Genomic DNA, 19,317 nt, shown 5'->3' with positions numbered 1-19,317 from the left:
GCCATTTACAGCAACATGGATGGATCTAGAGATCGTCATACTGAGTGAAGTCAGACAAATATCATATCGCTTACATGTGGAATCTAAAAAAATGGTACAAATGAACCTTTTTACAAAGAAACAGAGTCACAAATGCAGAAAACAAACTTAAGGTTCCTGGGGGGAGCAAGCAGAGAGGGATTAATTGGGAGATTGGGACTGACATATACACACTGCTGCTGCTGCTGCTAAGTCACTTCAGTCGTGTCCGACTCTGTGCGACCCCAGAGACCGCAGCCCACCAGGCTCCATGTAAGCAGGTTTGTTGATTATATTTTTCATCCTGTCTATGGTTGGAATCCAGCAGGCTGTTCATGGGCATATAGTTAATTCTTTATCAATGCTCTTAACACTTTGCCTTGCTGATGTTTTACACTCATTATAGCTTCCCCTGAAACCCAAGCTATCTCAGTAGCTTCACTACAGTTATGTTACAGTGTTGGTTAAAAAAAGAGATAAAGGTCAGAAGCAAGTCTCAGAGAAGGAAGCCCAAGGTCAGGCACTTGTGCCAATGCCAGTGTTGTTGGCCAAGATGGTTTTATTCCTGGCAAACCAGTCCCAAGCAGCTCTGAATGATGGGGAGGGCTTAACCGCTCTCCAGTAACTCCCAAATGTTAAAGGAAAGGGAAGCTCTTCTGACAGCTATGATCCTCAAAACACAGCTATAGAAAGGGAGCAAGTGTTGAAAAAGGACCCTCCAGCGGCATACTACACAATGTCTTCATTTCCCCTTGATGAAACCCAGTCCAACGCCCTTCTTGATTCTGGATACACATTGTCTTGGGTGTCCAAAGCAAACCTAACCATCACCTGCTAAAAAGGAACACTGTGTGATAACTGGAAGTGAAAAATTAAAGAAAACAAAGTGTGCTACTTCTGTTCATTAGACTTTTTCCAACTCAATCTCTTGGGACCCACAGACATCAGTTAGCAAATCTCTACATAGATTTATATGCTCATTTTATAAAACCTGATATTTTTATCCTGTTTGAGATATGAAGATTAAAGAGTCAAGTGATATTAATACTTCATTAAAAAAAAATCCTTAATACTGCTAGCCACAGATAAAATGTAAGTTTTCTAAGAACAGAGGTCCTAACAATCTAAAATGGGGGAAGGAAGTTGAGAACAGTAACTTTAATAACATGCCAAAAATGTAGTCTCTAGGACGATCAGCATTTTTCTGTCTTCTGCCTATACCAGCCTGGTCTGTCTGTGAGTACATGACCCGTTTCTATAGTGTCAGTTTCAGTAAGAAGCCCAAAGCTCCATTTCCTCCTATGGGAACTCCAGTCCTGGCCACGGGCAAGCACTGCCAGGCTGCATGTTAACCATCCTCTTTTTAAAGGATCTTTCGGTAACTGACTTTTGGATTCTCCCCACAACAGTATTTGAAAAAGTGGCTGTAATGATGGAGAGCTGGATCCTCTGCAAGACTCTGGTCCTAGGCTTCCCTCTGCTTCCTCGGCGTCCCCCTGGCTGACCACCTTTGACTACTGCCTCAAGCATTCCAACCTCTGCCAGGAGGGGAGCAGGAAATGCTGAAGAACATGCTCAATGCCACGCCGGTTAACTGCCTGGTGACAGGTGTGGGACACACTCAGCGCTAAAAGAGGATCCCCGATTACTTGTGGTTCCCTCTCCGAACACAGAGGTGAGCGAGACTCCTGCAGACAATGCACAGAGGAATGAAATCTGATAGGTGTGATGACAGATAAGCCCACACACAAACATACACTTTAATTTCTGTAAAGCTCAGAAGCAAGAGCACGCTATAATCTCCTTCTGAGGCCAAGTTTACAGTGCTTCCTGAACTGACGAAGGTGACTCAGGAGAACGCACCAAACTCCTTTCAGCACTTATTTAACCTGGCCACCTGTGTGAGCAGGAGAAAAGGGCGTTGACTCACCTGAGTCAGCACTGGCGCCTTGTGATCGCTCACCGGAGATGATGGAGCACAAAGGAACGCTCACCTCAGGGAGGCCTTCACCATCCTAAGCTCTGGGGACTCAGGAGGACCGCCCCCCGCCAAGCCTCCCTGGAGCTGATGAAGCCAAGGTTCAGTGCAACTGCCGAAGCTCTAAGCAAACCATACATTTTCTTCTGTGTCATGATTATTAGTATTTTGGAATAACTGAATGCCAGTTTAGGAAACTCAGTGACATGGTGGCCAACAGAAAATGTCTTTATACCAAAACCAAGTAAAAAAAAAAAAAAAATCATCTTTAAGGTCAGCAATCTAGAAAGTCTACATCTGTTTTTCACACAAGAGTGCCTATCTTTATTTATCTTTCCTCTGCTACCTTCTGTGGATGCTGCCAGTTTTTATATAACCTGTTCTTTGAGAGCAGGGGTAGGATTTTGCTTCTGGAACATGCATTTAACATAAACCTTCACAGAGAAGATGAGACAGGAGAGACAGAAGGGCAAGTGAGAAAAATAGTCTTCTCTATTGGAGTGGATACTGTGGTTATTTTTAGTTGTCAGGATTACTGCTTAATGACTTGGGATTTTTTTTTTTTTTCCAAGTAGAAAACTGGGCCAAAAACTCTGTACTCCACTTCCCCTCCCCCACTGACTCTGTGCTCCACGGGGAGTGTTCTCACCAGCACGTTGTCAGCCCTCTCTCCATGTTTATGAGAACTTTGGGGAGACTCTTGAGTTATTGGTGTAAGGCTATCCAATCCTGTGGTGGGGGTAAAGATGACGAGTGGCGGAGTGAGGGAAGGAAAGGAAGACGGGGTTAGGGGTTATGCTGGGTGAGATGTCGGTGCCCACCCTGTTCAGCCCGTCCCTCACCGTGAACGACAGACAAGAACACCCCTCACCCTGAATTCGGGGACTCACTGACATTATTACACCATACAAAGCCTCCGGGTCATGAACATCTATGACTCTATGGTGTTACATAAATGCGTATCCACACAGTTTCTACAGACATGGGATAATAATAATACCTTCTATTTTAAAGTAAGGCGGCATTTAGAAAGCATTTCCTTCTGAAGGGAAAAAAAAGGGGGGCAGGGAAATATCCAGAAGACGCCAATTCCAGGAATGCTGCTGACCTTATGATCCAAAGGAAGACTGTCGGGAAATCTCAGGAAGCCAAGTGGGGATGACCCACCACACTGAGACAGTGGTGAGAGCGGATGTGAAGGGCTGGCTCAGGGATCCTGGCCTTTCCTGCCTCTCCCGTGGGGAAGGGCAGACCCAGCAGGAAAGGGTCACACAAAGAGATAAGAGGAGCAGCGTGGGCACGGCTCACCAGTGGGCGCGCTCTCCTTCTCCGTGTGTTATCTGTTAAAAATCCCTCTTTGGGGTGCCCTCAGGTACTCAACTTGGGAGTGGGAGAGGTAAATTAGGAGTTTGGGATTAACAGATACACACTATATAAAGTGGATAAAAAACAAGGACCTACTGTATAGCACAGGGAACTATATTCAATATCTTGTAATAACCTATAACAGAAAAGAATATGGAAAATAATATATATTATATACATTACATATATATATATATCTGAGTCATTTTGCTGTACACCTGAAACTAACATAGCATTGTAACTCAACTATACTTCAATTTAAAAAAAAAGCATAAGAAAAAAATTTTAATTAAAAAGAGAAAAGGCTCCTGGGAAAACAGAAATACAGCTCTCTCCAAAATAAAAAGCTAACACAGCCCCATGTACAATTAAGCACTTAATAATCTTGATGATGTTGGTGGATGTTCAAAGAGAGGATGAAGATAATGACAGCTCTCAGTGTGCTGTGAAATTACTACTCATAATTTAACAATACTAATAACTTCTGCATTGTGCCTACCACTTTGAAAATGCTTTCATGGTGCTACCCCATTTGAAGTGGGTACCAGAGGTGTTATCATCACTGCATTAAGGAATAAAGACTGGGTAGCAGTGGCAAGTCGAAGAAGGTGATGGCACCCCACTCCAGTACTCTTGCCTGGAAAATCCCAGGCAAGGAGGAGGAGCCTGGTGGGATGCAGTCCATGGGGTCGCGAAGAGTCGGACACGACTGAGCGACTTCACTTTCACTTTTCACTTTCATGCATTGGAGAAGGAAATGGCAACCCACTCCAGAGTTCTTGCCTGGAGAATCCCAGGGATGGGGGAGCCTGGTGGGCTGCTGTCTATGGGGTCGCACAGAGTCGGACACGACTAAAGCGATTTAGCAGCAGCAGTGGCAAGTAGAGGTCTTGTGATCCTCAGACTAGTGTGTGTTCTTTCCATTCTATTATGTGAGGTTGCTTCCCCTGCCAATCAGCGATTTAGACAAACTGTTTTTAATACATCCTCCATCTCTGAAATTCTGTGTTTAAGTTTCTAATGGTCACCAAGCTCCATGACAAATGATTACAATCCAGAAGAGCATGCATGACTTCCTGACAGTTTGGGGATTATGACACCCAGTGGAGTCAACATTAGGAACTCTTTTCTTTTTTTTTTTTTTAATATACTTGATTTACAATGTTATATTAGTTTCTGGAATCAAGATTGCCGGGAGAAATATCAATAACCTCAGATATGCAGATGACACCACCCTTATGGCAGAAAGTGAAGAGGAACTCAAAAGCCTCTTGATGAACGTGAAAGTGGAGAGTGAAAAAGTTGGCTTAAAGCTCAACATTCAGAAAATGAAGATCATGGCATCCGGTCCCATCACTTCATGGGAAATAGATAGGGAAACAGTGGAAACAGTGTCAGACTTTATTTTGGGGGCTCCAAAATCACTGCAGATGGTGACTGCAGCCATGAAATTAAAAGACGCTTACTCCTTGGAAGGAAAGTTATGACCAACCTAGATAGCATATTCAAAAGCAGAGACATTACTTTGCCAACAAAGGTCTGTCTAGTCAAGCCTATGGTCTTTCCTGCGGTCATGTATGGATGTGAGAGTTGGACTGTGAAGAAGGCTGAGCGCCGAAGAATTGATGCTTTTGAACTGTGGTGTTGGAGAAGACTCTTGAGAGTCCCCTGGACTGCAAGGAGATCCAAGCAGTCCATTCTGAAGGAGATCAGCCCTGGGATTTCTTTGGAAGGAATGATGCTAAAGCTGAAACACCAGTACTTTGGCCACCTGACGCGAAGAGTTGACTCATTGGAAAAGACTCTGATGCTGGGAGGGATTGGGGGCAAGAGGAGAAGGGACGAGGATGAGATGGCTGGATGGCATCACTGACTCGATGGACGTGAGTCTGAGTGAACTCCGGGAGTTTGTGATGGACAGGGAGGCCTGGCGTGCTTCGATTCATGGGGTCACAAAGAGTCGGACACAACTGAGTGACTGAACTAACTATTAGTTTCAGGTGTACGTCACAGTGATTAAAATGTTTATAGATTCTATTCCATTTATAGTTATTATAAAACAATGGCTATATTCCCTGTGGTTGTTCTATATATTCTTGTAGCTTATATGGATTTTATACACTGTAGCTTGCACCTCTTAATCCCTTCCCCTTGTCTCGCCACCTCCCCTCTTCCCTCTCCCGCTGGTAACCACTAGTTTGTTCTCTATGTCTGTGAGTCTGCTGCTTTTTTGTTATATTCGCTAGTTTGTTGTATTTTTTAGATTCCACATATAAGTGATATCCTACAATATTTGTCCTTTAACTTATTTCCCTAAGCATGAAAAGGTTCATAACATTAGGAACGTTTGAAGTCAGTAAGCCCCCCAGAATCACAGATGGTTACAAAATCCTTGGAAAAGGCCTGAAGTCCATATTTTTAAAGGAAGCAGGGTACCTTACCTTGATCTGGAATTGCATAACAAAATGAAAGTTCGTTCAGAGTCCTTAAAAATGTCTCAACCTACCTAGCTCCTAACAGATGCATTTCCCAAGCCGCCGGTGTTCTGGCCGAGGGCCAGCACTGAACCTGGCTAGCACTACTCGGAAGTCACCGTAAGCCTCAGTGTCTGAGGCAGGCACACTGCAAAAGCCCTGGCCTAGTTCACAAGTCAAACTAGCAGACAGGCTTCAGAGGGAGACGTTTACACGACCCGCAGCCATTCCTTCTCAACCTCCTCACCGGATCCTCTTCCTCCCCGGATCCTCTCCCACTGTCACCCCTTCAGCACTGGTGTCCTGGGCCCCCTCCTTTTACTCTCCACCCTCGCCCCCAGTCCACGTCTGCTCCCCTGCCACCTCTCTCCTGAGCTCCAGGCCCACAGGGCCAACTGCAAGGAACAGACCACTTTCCGCATGTCTCCCGGACCCCTCAGAGGTCCCAGTCCTAAACTCATCTTTCCCAGCCCTCACCCTCACCTAACGCACCAACGGTAGAACTGGTGACTGCACTCCTTTGAACACACATGCTCCGCTCCCCTCTGAATACTTGCACAAGTTAGCTCCTCTGTCTAGAATACCCTTCCCCTACCACCCGCCCTGCCCCGTCTACCCTGCTGAACCTTTGTTTCTCAACGCCCAGCTGAGACGCTGCTTCCTCTGCCTTGTCCTTATGTCACTTCCCTGTCCTTGACCCCAGAGAGAGCTTTGATCATTCCTCCTTGGCAGCGAGCTAAGTATCCATTTACGTGTTCTCATTCCTATGAGGCTGTGAGCAACAGAAGACGCTGTGTCTTTTCAGCTTTGCTTCCCGGCACTTCGCACAAGGCCAAGCCAAGGGAAGGCATCTGACAAGTATTTGCCGGGTGGAATGAGACAGGGCTCCTAATTCCTCATGTATCAGTTTCTCCTATGGTCATAGGCTCATCTCAGGTCAATAGAGAAAGACTCAAATGCACAGTCTTTAAATAACACTCACATTCTTATCATAAATGTTATATCTTACTTTATGGAAAGTTAGATGGTTGGCAGATTCATGCTCTGTGAGTATTAAGTACATGGCACCCTGGAAGCTTCCTCCAGTGGCTCATGTTTCTAGGACAGTTGGAAAGAATCATATCAGGGAGTTATTTGGGTGCTAAACATGTGGGGCTCTAAAGGCAAAGGATGCTTATTAATGAAAAGGAGAATAAAAATGGGGAGTGGCCAGGTATAGGCTAGCTCAGAACCCTGGACTGGGAGTCAGAAAAAACTGGATTCTGATCCCAGGGTATTTCCCCCTCACGTGATATAATATTTAGAACACAATATTTACCTTCTTGGTCATTTTTAAGTGCACAGTTTAGTGGGATTAAGTATATTCACATTGTTGTACAACCATCACCACCATCCATCTATAGCACTTTTTTCATTTTCCCAAGCTGAAATTTCTCATCCCTTAAACTCTAACTCCCTACCAACCCCTCTGCCAGCCCCTGGCAACCACCATTTTGCTATTGTCTCTATGAATTTGACTACTCTAGGGTTCTCATGTAAGTGGAGGTCCCTTTGTATTTGGTTTATTTCATTAAACATAATGCATTCAAAGTTCATCCATGTTGTAACAAGCGTCAAAATTTCCTTCCTTGCTAAGGGTGACTAATCCATTGTATGCATATAACATATTTTGTTTATCCATTCACCCGTTGATGGACACTTGGGTTGCTTCCACTTTTTGCTATTGTTCAGTCGCTCAGACATGTCCAACTCTTTGTGACCCCATGGACGCAGCACATCAGGCTTCCCTGTCTTTCACCATCTCCTAGAATTTGCTCAAACTCATGTCCATTGAGTCAGTGATACCCTCCAACCATCTCATCCTCTCTTGCCCTCTTCTCCTCTTGCCCTCAATCTTTCCTAGCATTAGGTCTTGTTCAGTGAGTTGGCACTTCGCATCAGGTGGCCAAAGTATTGGAGCTTCAGCTTCAGCATCAGTCCTTCCAATGAATATTCAGGGTTGATTTCCTTTAGGATTGACTGGTTTGATCTCCTTGCTATCCAATGGACTCTCAAGAGTCTTCTCCAACACCACAGTTCAAAAGCATCAATTCTTTGGCACAGCCTTTTTATAGTCCAATTCTCACATCCATACATGACTACCAGAAAAATCATAGCTTTGACTATATGGATCTTTGTCAGTAAACTGATGTCTCTGCTTTTTAATATGTTGCCTAGGTTTGTCATAGTTTTCCTTCCAAGGAGTAAGCATCTTTTAATTTCATGGCTTCAGTCACCATCTTACAGTGATTTTAGAGCCCAAGAAAATAGAATCTGTAACTATTTCCACTTTCTCCCCATCTGTTTGCCATGAAGTCATGGGACCAGATGCCATGATCTCTGTCTTAGTTTTAAGCCAGCCTTTTCACTCTCCTCTTTCATTTTCATCAAAGGCTCTTTAGATCCTCTTCACTTTCTGCCATAAGGGTGGTAGATCCTCTTCACTTTCTGCCATAAGGGTGGTGTCATCTGCGTATTTGAGGTTAATGATATTTCTCTCGGCAATCTTGATTCCAGCTTGTGCTTCATCCAGCCCAGCATTTCACGTGATGTACTCTGCATATATGTTAAATGAGCAGGGTGACAATGTACAGCCTTGGCGTACTCCTTTCTCAATTTTGAACCAGTCTGTTGTTTCATGTCCAATTCTGTTATTTCTTGACCTACATACAGATTTCTCAGGAGGCAGGTAAGCTGGTCTGGTGTTCCTATCTCTTTTAAGAGTTTTCTGGTTTGTTGTGATCCACACAATCAAAGACTTTAGCCTAGTCAATGAGGCAGAAGTAATTTTTTGGAATTCCCATGCTTATTCTATGATCCAGCAGTGGATGTTGGCAATTTGATCTCTGGTTCCTCTGCCTTTTCTAAACCCAGCTTGTACAACTGGAAGTTCTTGGTTCATGTACTATTGAAGCCCAGCTTGAAGGATTTTGAGAATAATCTTGCTAGCATGTGAAATGAGCGCAATTCTACCTTTTAGATTTTGTGAATAATGATGTGAACACTGATATACAAATATGTTCAAGCCCTTGCTTTCAGTTCTTTGGGATATACACCCAGAAATGGAATTCCTAGGTTATATGGTATGTCTAAGTTTGATTTTCTGAGAAACTGCCTGCCATACCACTTTCCACAGTGCCTGCATAATTTTACATTCCCGTGAGAGCTACACAAGGGTTCTAATCTGTTTGGTTGTTTTAAGTAATGTGCTGAATGGCCTTTGGTGAGTCACAATTTCTCTGGACCCCAAGTTTCCTCATCTATTAAATGAGGGAATTGGAATGGATAATCTTTTAGGTTTCTTCTAGAAAAAAAAAAAAAAAAAACTATATTGGTCTAATTAAATCAAGTTGCAATTAGAACCAGAAAGCAGTTTGAATGGTTTGTGAGGTATGACTTGCTACCTTAAACCCTCTTCCTAATACAATAAGTAGAATCATACTTTTTCAGAGAAAAGGGCAAAGAGCCTAAAAATGCACCCTGCTCTCACTGATGACACTGGCATCTGCTTCCTGAGCATCTAGTCTGTGCTCAGCACTGTTCCAAGTATCCCCCTCGCGTCATCTCCAATCCCGAGAGTACAGATGAGGAAAACCCAAGGCATGGCAAAATCACACTGTGTGCCCAAGTTCCCACAGCCAGCAGATGAAAGAGCCAACATCTGCCCTCGGACAGCTCTGCTCTGCAGGCCGGTTCCTCACCACCAGGCACTGACACTTCCCTCCTGGGTGCTTCTCCCCACGTCTTGAGAGCTCTTCACTGTTTTCTTCCTTTTCTTTGATCACACTTCTGTTTAAATATCTCAGCCCTCTGCCAAGAACAGCTGAATTTCCTCAGCTACAGCATTTAAACCTTTTATTTTTAGGCCTGGGGGCTGAAATGTACAAAGCTGTCTCCGAAATCCTCTCGGTTAATATGTTTTAGTAATTTTCTCTGACATCTTTTCCAGTGTTTTTCAGAAAATTGCTCTTAAGGTACACTCCTTGAGGGAGGAAGAAACAGAATGCTTACCATGTCCCTGCGTGGCTTACATGTACTAATTCACTGAATCTGGGGAGGAACCCTGTGACATGGATTTTATTACTTCAATTTACAGATCTTTTGAGCAAGGACACAGATTCAGAGAGGTGTGTTAGCTTGCCAAGGTCACTCAGCCAGAGTGTAACACAGCTGGGAGATAAGCCTGCCATGGACTGAAACCCGAGCTTCTTCGTACAGGAAGATGCCCAACAGAGAACACAGAGAGCCACTTAAGAAAGTCAGTGCTCAGTCAGTGACACAGCATCATCCACTGAGCTGCTGGCATTAGAAAGGGCCCAAAATAAAGGGAAGCGAAGAGGTTCACAGCTTCCCAGAAGCGAGTCTGCAGGGAGAGGGAGCAACTCAGTCCCCACTGAAGAGCAAATTCTTGTGAGGCACCAGAGGCTGTTTTCTCCCAGAACAAAGATTGTGGAGGCAGGATGCTCCTAGATAACATATACCTAGATAACTAGTTACTAAGTAACTAGATAACTGCTGCTGCCGCTAAGTCGCTTCAGTTGTGTCCGACTCTGTGCGACCCCATAGACGGCAGCCCACCAGGCTCCCCCGTCCCTGGGATTCTCCAGGCAAGAACACTGGAGTGGGTTGCCATTGCCTTCTCCAATGCATGAAAGTGAAAAGTGAAAGTGAAGTTGCTCAGTCATGTCCGACTCTTAGCGACCCCATGGACTGCAGCCTACCAGGCTCCTCCATCCATGGGATTTTCCAGGCAAGAGTACTGGAGTGGGGTGCCATTGCCTTTACCAGCAATGTTTCTATATATATCAAAGATATAAAGTAATTGAGGGAGGGATAAATCAGGGATTAACATACACACATTACATATATAAAATAAACAACAAGGACCTATTGTATAGCACAGGGAGCTCTACTCAATCCTCTCTAATAACCTATATGGGAAAAAGATCTGAAAAATAATGAACATATGTATAATAGACTCACTTTGCTGTACACTTGAAACACAACATTGTAAATCAACTATACACTAATAAAACTTAAAAAAAAGTAATTGGATCTATCTGGTTAAATATAAATCATCTTAATAGTTCCATGTGAATCTTAACCTTGCTTAGTAGCTACTCTAGGTTTTATAGGGAATGGGTTAAAAGGGGTGAAACCTGTGTCTCAGATTTAGTGGGGAAGAATTCTCTTAAGAGGATTCTAAATGCTAAAAAGAGGTTGAGGACTTCTAAAAAAAATTAAGAGGAGCAGATGTGGGTGATGGTCAACTCAAATGCTGATGTGGTCTTTAAAAATTTCTCCTGGGCCTGGATTCAAAAGGTATTAAGTGTTTATCAGAGAAAGACTGAACTGGACTCTTAATCCTAAAATAGGGAACATTAAAGTTTCTTGAGGCACAGACTGACTTTTGTTTCCTACCCTTCATGGTACCAAGCACAATAACTTTTATACACCGAGGCCAACAATGCATATTTCCTTATGGCATGAACTAGCATTTACATTTGAATTATATAACTCCGGGGTCTTTCTTTTAAATAGTATAAAAACTAAATCAGCTATGGCAATTGGACTAAATATGTGCACCATGAAAAACCATTCGTACTGTGATGGTGGTCACTGCAGGCCACAGAGGATTAGCATGCCTTGGGAGTCAGAAGGACCCCAACTCTAGACCACAGGACTGGGAGAGTAATAACTCAAAAGTAAGCCCAACTCTGTAGCACAAATTGTTGTGTTATCATAGATTAGGTCATCATAGGTAGCTGGGACCAGCTAAGATGAGCACATTTCCCTTCCAAAGGTGGAGAAATTTTAAGGCATAAATCTATAAAGACAAGCCCTTCTCCCTGATTTTTTATTAATGAAATTATAAAAGCCACATTCTCCTTAGTCTAAATTTTCTACTAAATATACAAATAAATTTTTCTTATGAAAACAGGGTAGACAGAAGACATTTGGTAGAATCCTAGAGTACTTCACTTTTATCTCTATGGGCAATTAAAGCTTCTTCCATATCAGGAGAGCACTGGTGCCTGAACTTGAGAATCAAGTTACAAATTATGATTTACTTGGGCAATATTTGCCTGAAAAGGATTTCTGTGATCATTTCCTGAGAAGTGGAGACTTCTCAGGAACAATTATGCCATCGGCCCCAGGACAGAGTGATCTGTAAACAACATGTCCTTAAAATGACACTAATTATATGACTGGAGATTTCCAGAGAGACAAGTCTCTCACCAACAAAGCTAGTATTTCCTGAATTTAGTTTTTTTGTCTCCAATCACAGGAAGTGATATGATTTGAGCAAAGTAATTTTTATCCCATAGATATCCCCCAGAGAGAATGGATTATTCTGATTTTCCCCTATTTGAAGAATATTCATCTTTATTCTCCCTGTGCATATATTGGGAAATAATAACCTGATTTCCTAATAGGGTATTGACCCAAATTACATTATTCTGTTATTACATGTTAACTTTTTTATAACTTTATATTTTACTGGTATATTCAGGGTCTACAGGATATATGAGACTGTAAGGACAACAGGTGATGTCATAACCTGGTAATCAGATCAGATCAGATCAGTCGCTCAGTCGTGTCCGACTCTTTGCGACCCCATGAATCGCAGCATGCCAGGCCTCCCTGTCCATCACCAACTCCAACCTGGTAATAAACAATACTAAAAAATTAGTTATCATTCTGTACATTAAACAGGTCCTAGAATCAGAAGGTTATTGGCACATGGCAGGGCCCCTGATCAAAGCCCTGGAAGAATTTCTCTTTCTTGTTGGTTGTTCCTTCTTAATTTTTTTCTGGTTTTCTTCATCTATTTCTTTTTAAAGCTTTTTATTTTATATTGGAGCACAACTGATTAACAACGTTGTGATAGTTTCAGGTGGACAGCAAAGGGATTCAGCTGTCCATATAGATGTATCCATTCTCCCCCAAACTCCCTTCCCATCCAGGCTGCCACATAACATTTAACAGAGTTCCCTGTGTTACACAGTAGGATCTTGTTGGTTTATCCATTGTGTATATTACTTGTTACTTTCTTATTTTCAACATAAAAGCATCAAATCCACATTTCTTCCACACTTGAAAGGAAGGCTTCCATCATATTGCCTTAAATGCACGAGAGAGAGACCTTTTCTACACGATATTCCACCCTGCACCTAAATTGTGGGCCTGGCACCTGACTTGCACAAGGACAGCATGGAAGCAAATGAGATCTTGCCCAAGCCTGAAAAACCTCTCTTCTCTCCCAGCACCACTGGAAAGGCCCCTTCATCCTGCTCCTTGGATGTTGTCAACAGAAACACCATCAGTACAGAAACAACTGGCAGTGCCATTTACATGACCCAACAGCCTCATACGTCCCGACTGCATGAAATAGGAGCATCACTTCACCTACACTGAAGCCACAAATGGTAGAAATACTTGATATTTGGCCAACAACACTATGAACAGCTATTACGTGTGCTCAGTTACTCAGTCATGTCAGACTCTGCAACTGTAGCCCACCAGGATCCTCTGTCCATGGGATTCTCCTGGCAAGAATACTGGATTGGGTTGCCATTTCCTCCTCCAAGGGATCTTCTTGACTCAGGGATCAAACCCACATCTCTTGTGTCTCCTGCATGGGCAGGCAGATTCTTTACCACTAGCATCACCTGGGCAGTTGGCTCCAAAATAACTATTGCATAAGAGGACAAAAAAGCCTGAGAAAACTCTGGTTCTTTGATTCTATAGATTAAAACACACATTTCAGCTAGAGCTGGTAGGTGGCATCAACAAACAAACAAACTTCAAACCCAAACAGCACACATAGCAAGCTGGTTTGCAATAGCTGGAAAGCTGGCTGAGTATGTCACACTTACAGATTTCAGGATCCCTGTGGCATCTTCATGCAGCCATGTAGGGTAGACCACTTCATCGTTCAGTATGGCCTCAAAGAGGTCATCTTCGTTTTCTGCCTCAAAGGGCGCGTGGCCACACAGCATCTCGTAGAGCAGCACGCCCATAGCCCACCAGTCCACCGCGGGCCCGTAGAGCATCTCCTGGAGGATCTGTGCAAAGGGGTGATGTGAGAGGAGCTCTGTGCATCTGATGAACAAATGCACCCTTAATGACTACAGAAAATGAAGGATTAGAAGCTGAAGTAAAGCAAGGGAATTTCCTGCACTCCATGTATGTTTCAGTCCATCTCTAGATTGGGGTCTATTTTCCTGGGGTCAAATCAGAGGCCTTCTCATTCCGGTGGTCAAACATCTATGGTCTACTTAGGCCAAAGTAATAGTATACACAGATCCAAACCAGAAAGTGCTTTGGGACTATCTCTGTGGAGGAGGAGATGGGCTCACTCACTCATATGGGGGCAATTCAAGAGCTTGTGGTTATTTCTACCAAATGGGGACAGGATCAAAGCTCTGCGTAGAGACAAAGAAGAAAATTAAATGGGCCAGGTGTAGAGTGCACTTTGACCTCATTCAGGGCTAAACCCTGAAGCCACTGCAAAGTTTACAACTCTTTTGGACTTGAATTTGTACTGGGAGAAACTGAGGACATTTTCAGCCATCATTCACCCAAGGAGCCAGAGAGGAGTCTGGAGGTGTCAGCTTTCAACACTGCCCACAAGCTGCAGCGTCTGCTTGGCCCTGCCTTTCTGATGGGGCTGCTGGGGAATCTGGACTCCCAAAGCTGCTTAAGCAATGAGCACACTCACCTCCGGAGCAATGTAGTCGGGCGTGCCGCAGAAGGTGGCCGTGGTGACCCCGTTGCAGATCCCCTCCTTGCACATCCCGAAATCTGCCAGTTTGCAGTGGCCCTCGTGGTCCAACAGTACATTGTCCAGTTTCAGATCTCTGCAAGAAACACAGAGCAGCAAATATGGTGGGGCAGCCGGGCCCAAACCATCTACCTGGCTGAGCTGGGTCACGAGACGGGGGGGGTCACACAGCCAGGAGAGCTTTCTGTACCCACACTTCAAAGGCGAGACACCTTTTTGTGTTATCTGGATAAGAGCGGATATAAGATATCCACTCTCAAAATCTGCCTCGTGGTCCTGGATGATGGTTCCATCTGAATGGGCTAACCACATATCAAAACACAGGCTGCCCATTAAAAAGTGACAGTGCGACTGCCAGGCTTCCCACTGACCACCTATCCAGGAGACATCCACCCACCCTACACCCTGTTCTGTGGCATCTATCTCTGCCCACTGGCCTTCGCTCGGTGAAGTCCTGGAGCACATGGCCACTGTGCAGCACACACTGTGACAGGCATCAAGAGCAAGACGATCCTTCTCCCTAAGGAACGCACTGTGTGTTCGGAAGACAGATATTCACTAGACTGTCAGCTCCACGGAGGAGGCATCAGATGCATCTGGGTCACACTGTGCCTAGCATAGTGCACTCAATAAATCTTTGTTCAAAGTATATACACATAGATGAGTGTGTGTGTGTGTGTGTAGATACATAAATATGTGTGTATACATACACACATATATTGGGGGAAAGAGGAAAGGAGAGTGATGGGGAGGGAGACAGAACCAACTGTTGTGTAATACAAGTGGCATGAGAGAAAGAAGAACCATGTGCTGTGAGAGAAAAACAAGAAGGAACAGTTCATTCCTATTAATGGCAGGACAGAGGTCTGTTCCACAGTAGAGGCAGAAATTGAGCTGGGCCTTACAGCATGAGTCAGTCTTCTAGGTGGGGAAGCGGTATGAGATGGTCACTGTGGGCAGGTGGACAGGGCCCGTGCACAGAGCAAGAGCAGAGATGCAGGTGGGCTCAGGAACCCCATGTGGCATAGGATGACTGACATGAAAACACAGGCCATCAAAATGCCAGGGCTAGAAAGCAGAGTTAAGTCCACACTGTGAAGGGCCCTGCATATCACACGAAGGAATTCTGATGCTTAGATATTAGGCAAATGTGACCCACTGAAGCTCTCTAAGTTTTCCAGCTGATGAGAAAAGATCATCTAGAGGGAAGCTGAGAGAATCCAGGGAAGAGATGTTAAGACCTGAACTAGGACAGTAACAGATGGAATGACAAGTAGGGATCAGTCAGCAGTGCTTTAGTGAAAACATGATCAGGATTAAGGCCTGATGACCACTTAGAGATGGATGAGGAGAAGCAGCAGCAGAACTGATGACTCCTGGGTTTCTGCCTTAGATTCAGTGGGTTAGTGGGGACACTAATGACCAGGGAAAAGCAAAACAGGAGTGAGAACCGAGTTTGTTTGGGTATAGCCCAGATACATAGAAACCTCAGATATTACGGTGAGTGCAGGGCAAAGGCACTCACCCTCCCTTCCCTAATCTGGAGCAGAATCCAATCAAGGGAAGTGAGTTTCCAGCAGCAGGACTGCTTGGTGAAAGGTATTGATGGAGGCAGGAACATGGGTCAAATGTCAATAAAACTGCAAATGAAAGGCAGTGCTCCTAAACACCCCCTCCCCGACATAGGCTTCTGGCACCGTCTCCCATTGCCACACATAACATAACAGAGGGAAGCTGGCACCACAGCAAGCTGGGAAAGAGTCCCACACACCTACATCCCATGTAGGCCTCTCAGTCTAGCCTTGGGGGAGGATCGGGGGAGCAGCCCTGCCTACAGGGCAACAACCTCCACCCATTGATCCTTGAAGGAAAGATGTGCTCAGAGGCAAAGACATTGGCTTAGCAGTGAAGGAGGCTGCCCAGCCAGCAGGGATGTTAGACGACCACCCTGACCTGGAGGTCTGCAGTCAACTGCCAGGGGGGAAGCTGCAGTAGCCGCAGCCTCCTGGGGCTGTGCTATGCGGAGTGATGGTGGCCCCTCACTGGGCCTCTCCACAGTGGGGGCTACTGACTGCTGCTCTGGGCCTTCACATCCCCAGGGGGCTGTGTTGGGGCATTCATGGCTCTGTTTTCCCATGTCTTCCCATCTCTGCTCTGACAATAAAGGCCTGTTGGGCTGATCGGCCCAAATGGAAAGGCTGGTCTCTGTCCAGCCTGGGATCACATTGCGACTCGGGGGAGGCGGGTGATGACAGAACTGGCAAGACTGGTTTCCACACTGGGCCCTGAGAGTTGATGCGGCCAGACCACGTGGGACCTGCAGACAGGGGTCACTGGAAGCCACCCAGGAAGGAGCACCAAGTCCCATTTTCCAGGAATCCGTGGATAAGCAAGATGAGAGCAGCAGCACTTTCTCAGGCCAGCCTCCACTCTGAGCTCATGCTCCAGGCGTCTCCCGGGAGACAAGCGGAGATAAACTGGGTGCCTGTGCAGCCACTTCAGCAATGCGAGGCTCCTCCACCTCTAAACCAGACTCGGCCCCGGCCCCCCAGTCAGCCTCCTGCCCCTTTCCTGGGCAGAGTCCCACTTCTCACACAAGCTTTCAGTAGGCTCTGCTCTGTGGAAACCATGTCCTCCTCCATTGCCCTCTCAACACACACACAGTATGAGCAAGATTTATTAGCCCACATGAAGGCAGGATCCCAGAAGAACAGGTGTGTGTGTTGTCAGGGGGCAGGAAGGATTCTGGTTACAGCCACTGTCAAGAGCATGGTCTCAGTCATTCTTCTAAAAGTGGTTTCAGACTCAAGGCCCTGTTAGCACCTGGTTGTCTGGCTCCTCTGGGGACTCATCAGTCCAAACACTGTCATCTCTAATCTCCACCAGCCACTTCTCATCTGCAGCTCTAGGAGGGATCAAGGCCTTAGGGGATCTGAGCCTTGGGGCTGGCTTTATCAGCACCATGTTCCAGCCCAGCAGCCCACATCTGTGTGGTCCTACACTCAGAGACCTCTGACTCTCACACTGCCAGAAAGAGTAGCTGCATTTCTAAAATCTCCTGAAGCCACTGTGCTTGCTGAGAGCTTGGAAAGGATCTCCTTGGGTAGAAGAAGCAAGTCTAACAGAAACTTACAATGGTCTAAAGAGCCGACCTGAGATTGCTCAAGAGAGCTTGTGACTAACGTCCCAGCTAAGAGGTTTGACTGCTTATTACTCAGCAACTGTCACAGGTATCAGGACTTGTTCGGGGAGGGAAAAGCGCTTTGTCATCAGTTTCATACGCTGCCCATCACAATGCCCTCTGCACAGGGAAGTCTTGGGACACGGCCCCGCTGCTCAGGACAAGGAACTGAGCGGCCCTAGCGATGTGATTTGGCCTGGTCATAGGATGCCCCAGGGCAGAGAGGCCAGCTCTACACCTCAGTCCTGATTTTGCAGTCTCCTTTTAGGCATTTTCAGAACTGGACCAGCCTTGAGGGAAATGCTATTGCTGATTTCATGCCAAGTACTACCTAAGCCCCTGCTGCTGGGAAAGACTGAAGGCGGGAGGAGAAGGGGATGACAGAGGATGCGATGGTTGGATGGCATCACCGACTCAATGGACATGAGTTTGAGCAAGCTCCAGGAGTTCGTGATGGACAGGGAAGCCTGGTGTGCTACAGTCCATGGGGTGGCAAAGAGTCGGACACAACTGAGCAACTGAACTGAACTACCTAACAGGATAAAACTCTCAACCAGAAATAATAAGGGGGTTTAATTAAGAGCGTAAGATAACCTGAGGATTCAATTCTTCCCTCAGCCCATATGTCTCAAACCTCCACTGTGAGGTCTGTGCTGATGTCCCCAGATAGTCAGCTCTGCCCCCAGAGCACCCAGTTCACAGCTCTGTGACCGACAACTTTCACTGCATTCTGTTCATACACCTGTCTCACCCGTTGGCTGGGGCTGAGCCTTATTGCTCCCTAGCCTCAGTGCACGCCTGGCACAAGATGCTGACCAAAGAGATAAATGGAGACATTTGGATGGGTCACAGTGAGTTGCACCAGCCAATTCAGAGCCTATTTTATTTTGGGGGAAAGGAATGAAGTTCCATAAACTTCACTGGGACCCTTGTGCCAAAGTAATTAAACCTACAAAAATCCAAGTGCTTTTCCTCTTGGAGAAAGATGCCAGGGGTGAAAGAAAGAGCCCCGAAATATAATAAATTCAAATTCTTTGCTTTAGAGGAGCCGGGGAAAAGACACCACTTTAGGAGGGGCAAGCAGAGAGGACCCAAGCATAATCCTTTCCCCTTGCTCACACGCATATGAAAGAGGAGAACACGAGCCATTTGTGGCTATTGTCAGCTTCCACTCTAAGGGTAAACAGCTATCTTCACTTAAAGAAAAAAAACCAAAGCAAAAAAAAAAAAAAAAGTCACTCTTTGACTCCTGAATTGAATATGAAATAGGCAGAGAAGTCAGTTTTGGGCTTTGGACTTCCTCAGCCTCCCCAGCCAACATGTAAGTCAGCAGCCGAAGTTAACAAGGCTCCACAATGAAGATTACAAGTTCATACAGGGCACAGGCTCAGATCCTAAAACACCAAATACACAATTCTGGCCTCATCATTCATTAGCTTATTGAGCAGTGGTATTTAATAGCTCTACCTTTGTT

At 45.3% G+C, this 19,317-nt stretch overlaps 1 protein-coding gene across 1 annotated transcript in view; it reads right to left on the bottom strand.

Annotated features, from left to right (window-relative positions):
* Positions 1 to 19,317, bottom strand: part of PRKCH (protein kinase C eta) — a 232,741-nt gene that overhangs the window by 9,362 nt on the left and 204,062 nt on the right. The window contains exons 11-12 of the mRNA XM_019969023.2: positions 14,600 to 14,738; positions 13,755 to 13,943 (exon numbers count right to left, since the gene is read on the bottom strand). Coding sequence (XP_019824582.2) covers positions 13,755 to 13,943; positions 14,600 to 14,738 — 328 coding nt within the window. The remainder of the gene's footprint in view (positions 1 to 13,754; positions 13,944 to 14,599; positions 14,739 to 19,317) is intronic.

Source organism: Bos indicus, chromosome 10 (assembly GCF_029378745.1).
Source record: "Bos indicus isolate NIAB-ARS_2022 breed Sahiwal x Tharparkar chromosome 10, NIAB-ARS_B.indTharparkar_mat_pri_1.0, whole genome shotgun sequence".
NCBI classification, from domain to species: Eukaryota; Metazoa; Chordata; class Mammalia; order Artiodactyla; family Bovidae; genus Bos; species Bos indicus.
Note: the sequence above shows the minus strand (reverse complement) of the source record. Positions and strands in the feature narration are given on the sequence as shown.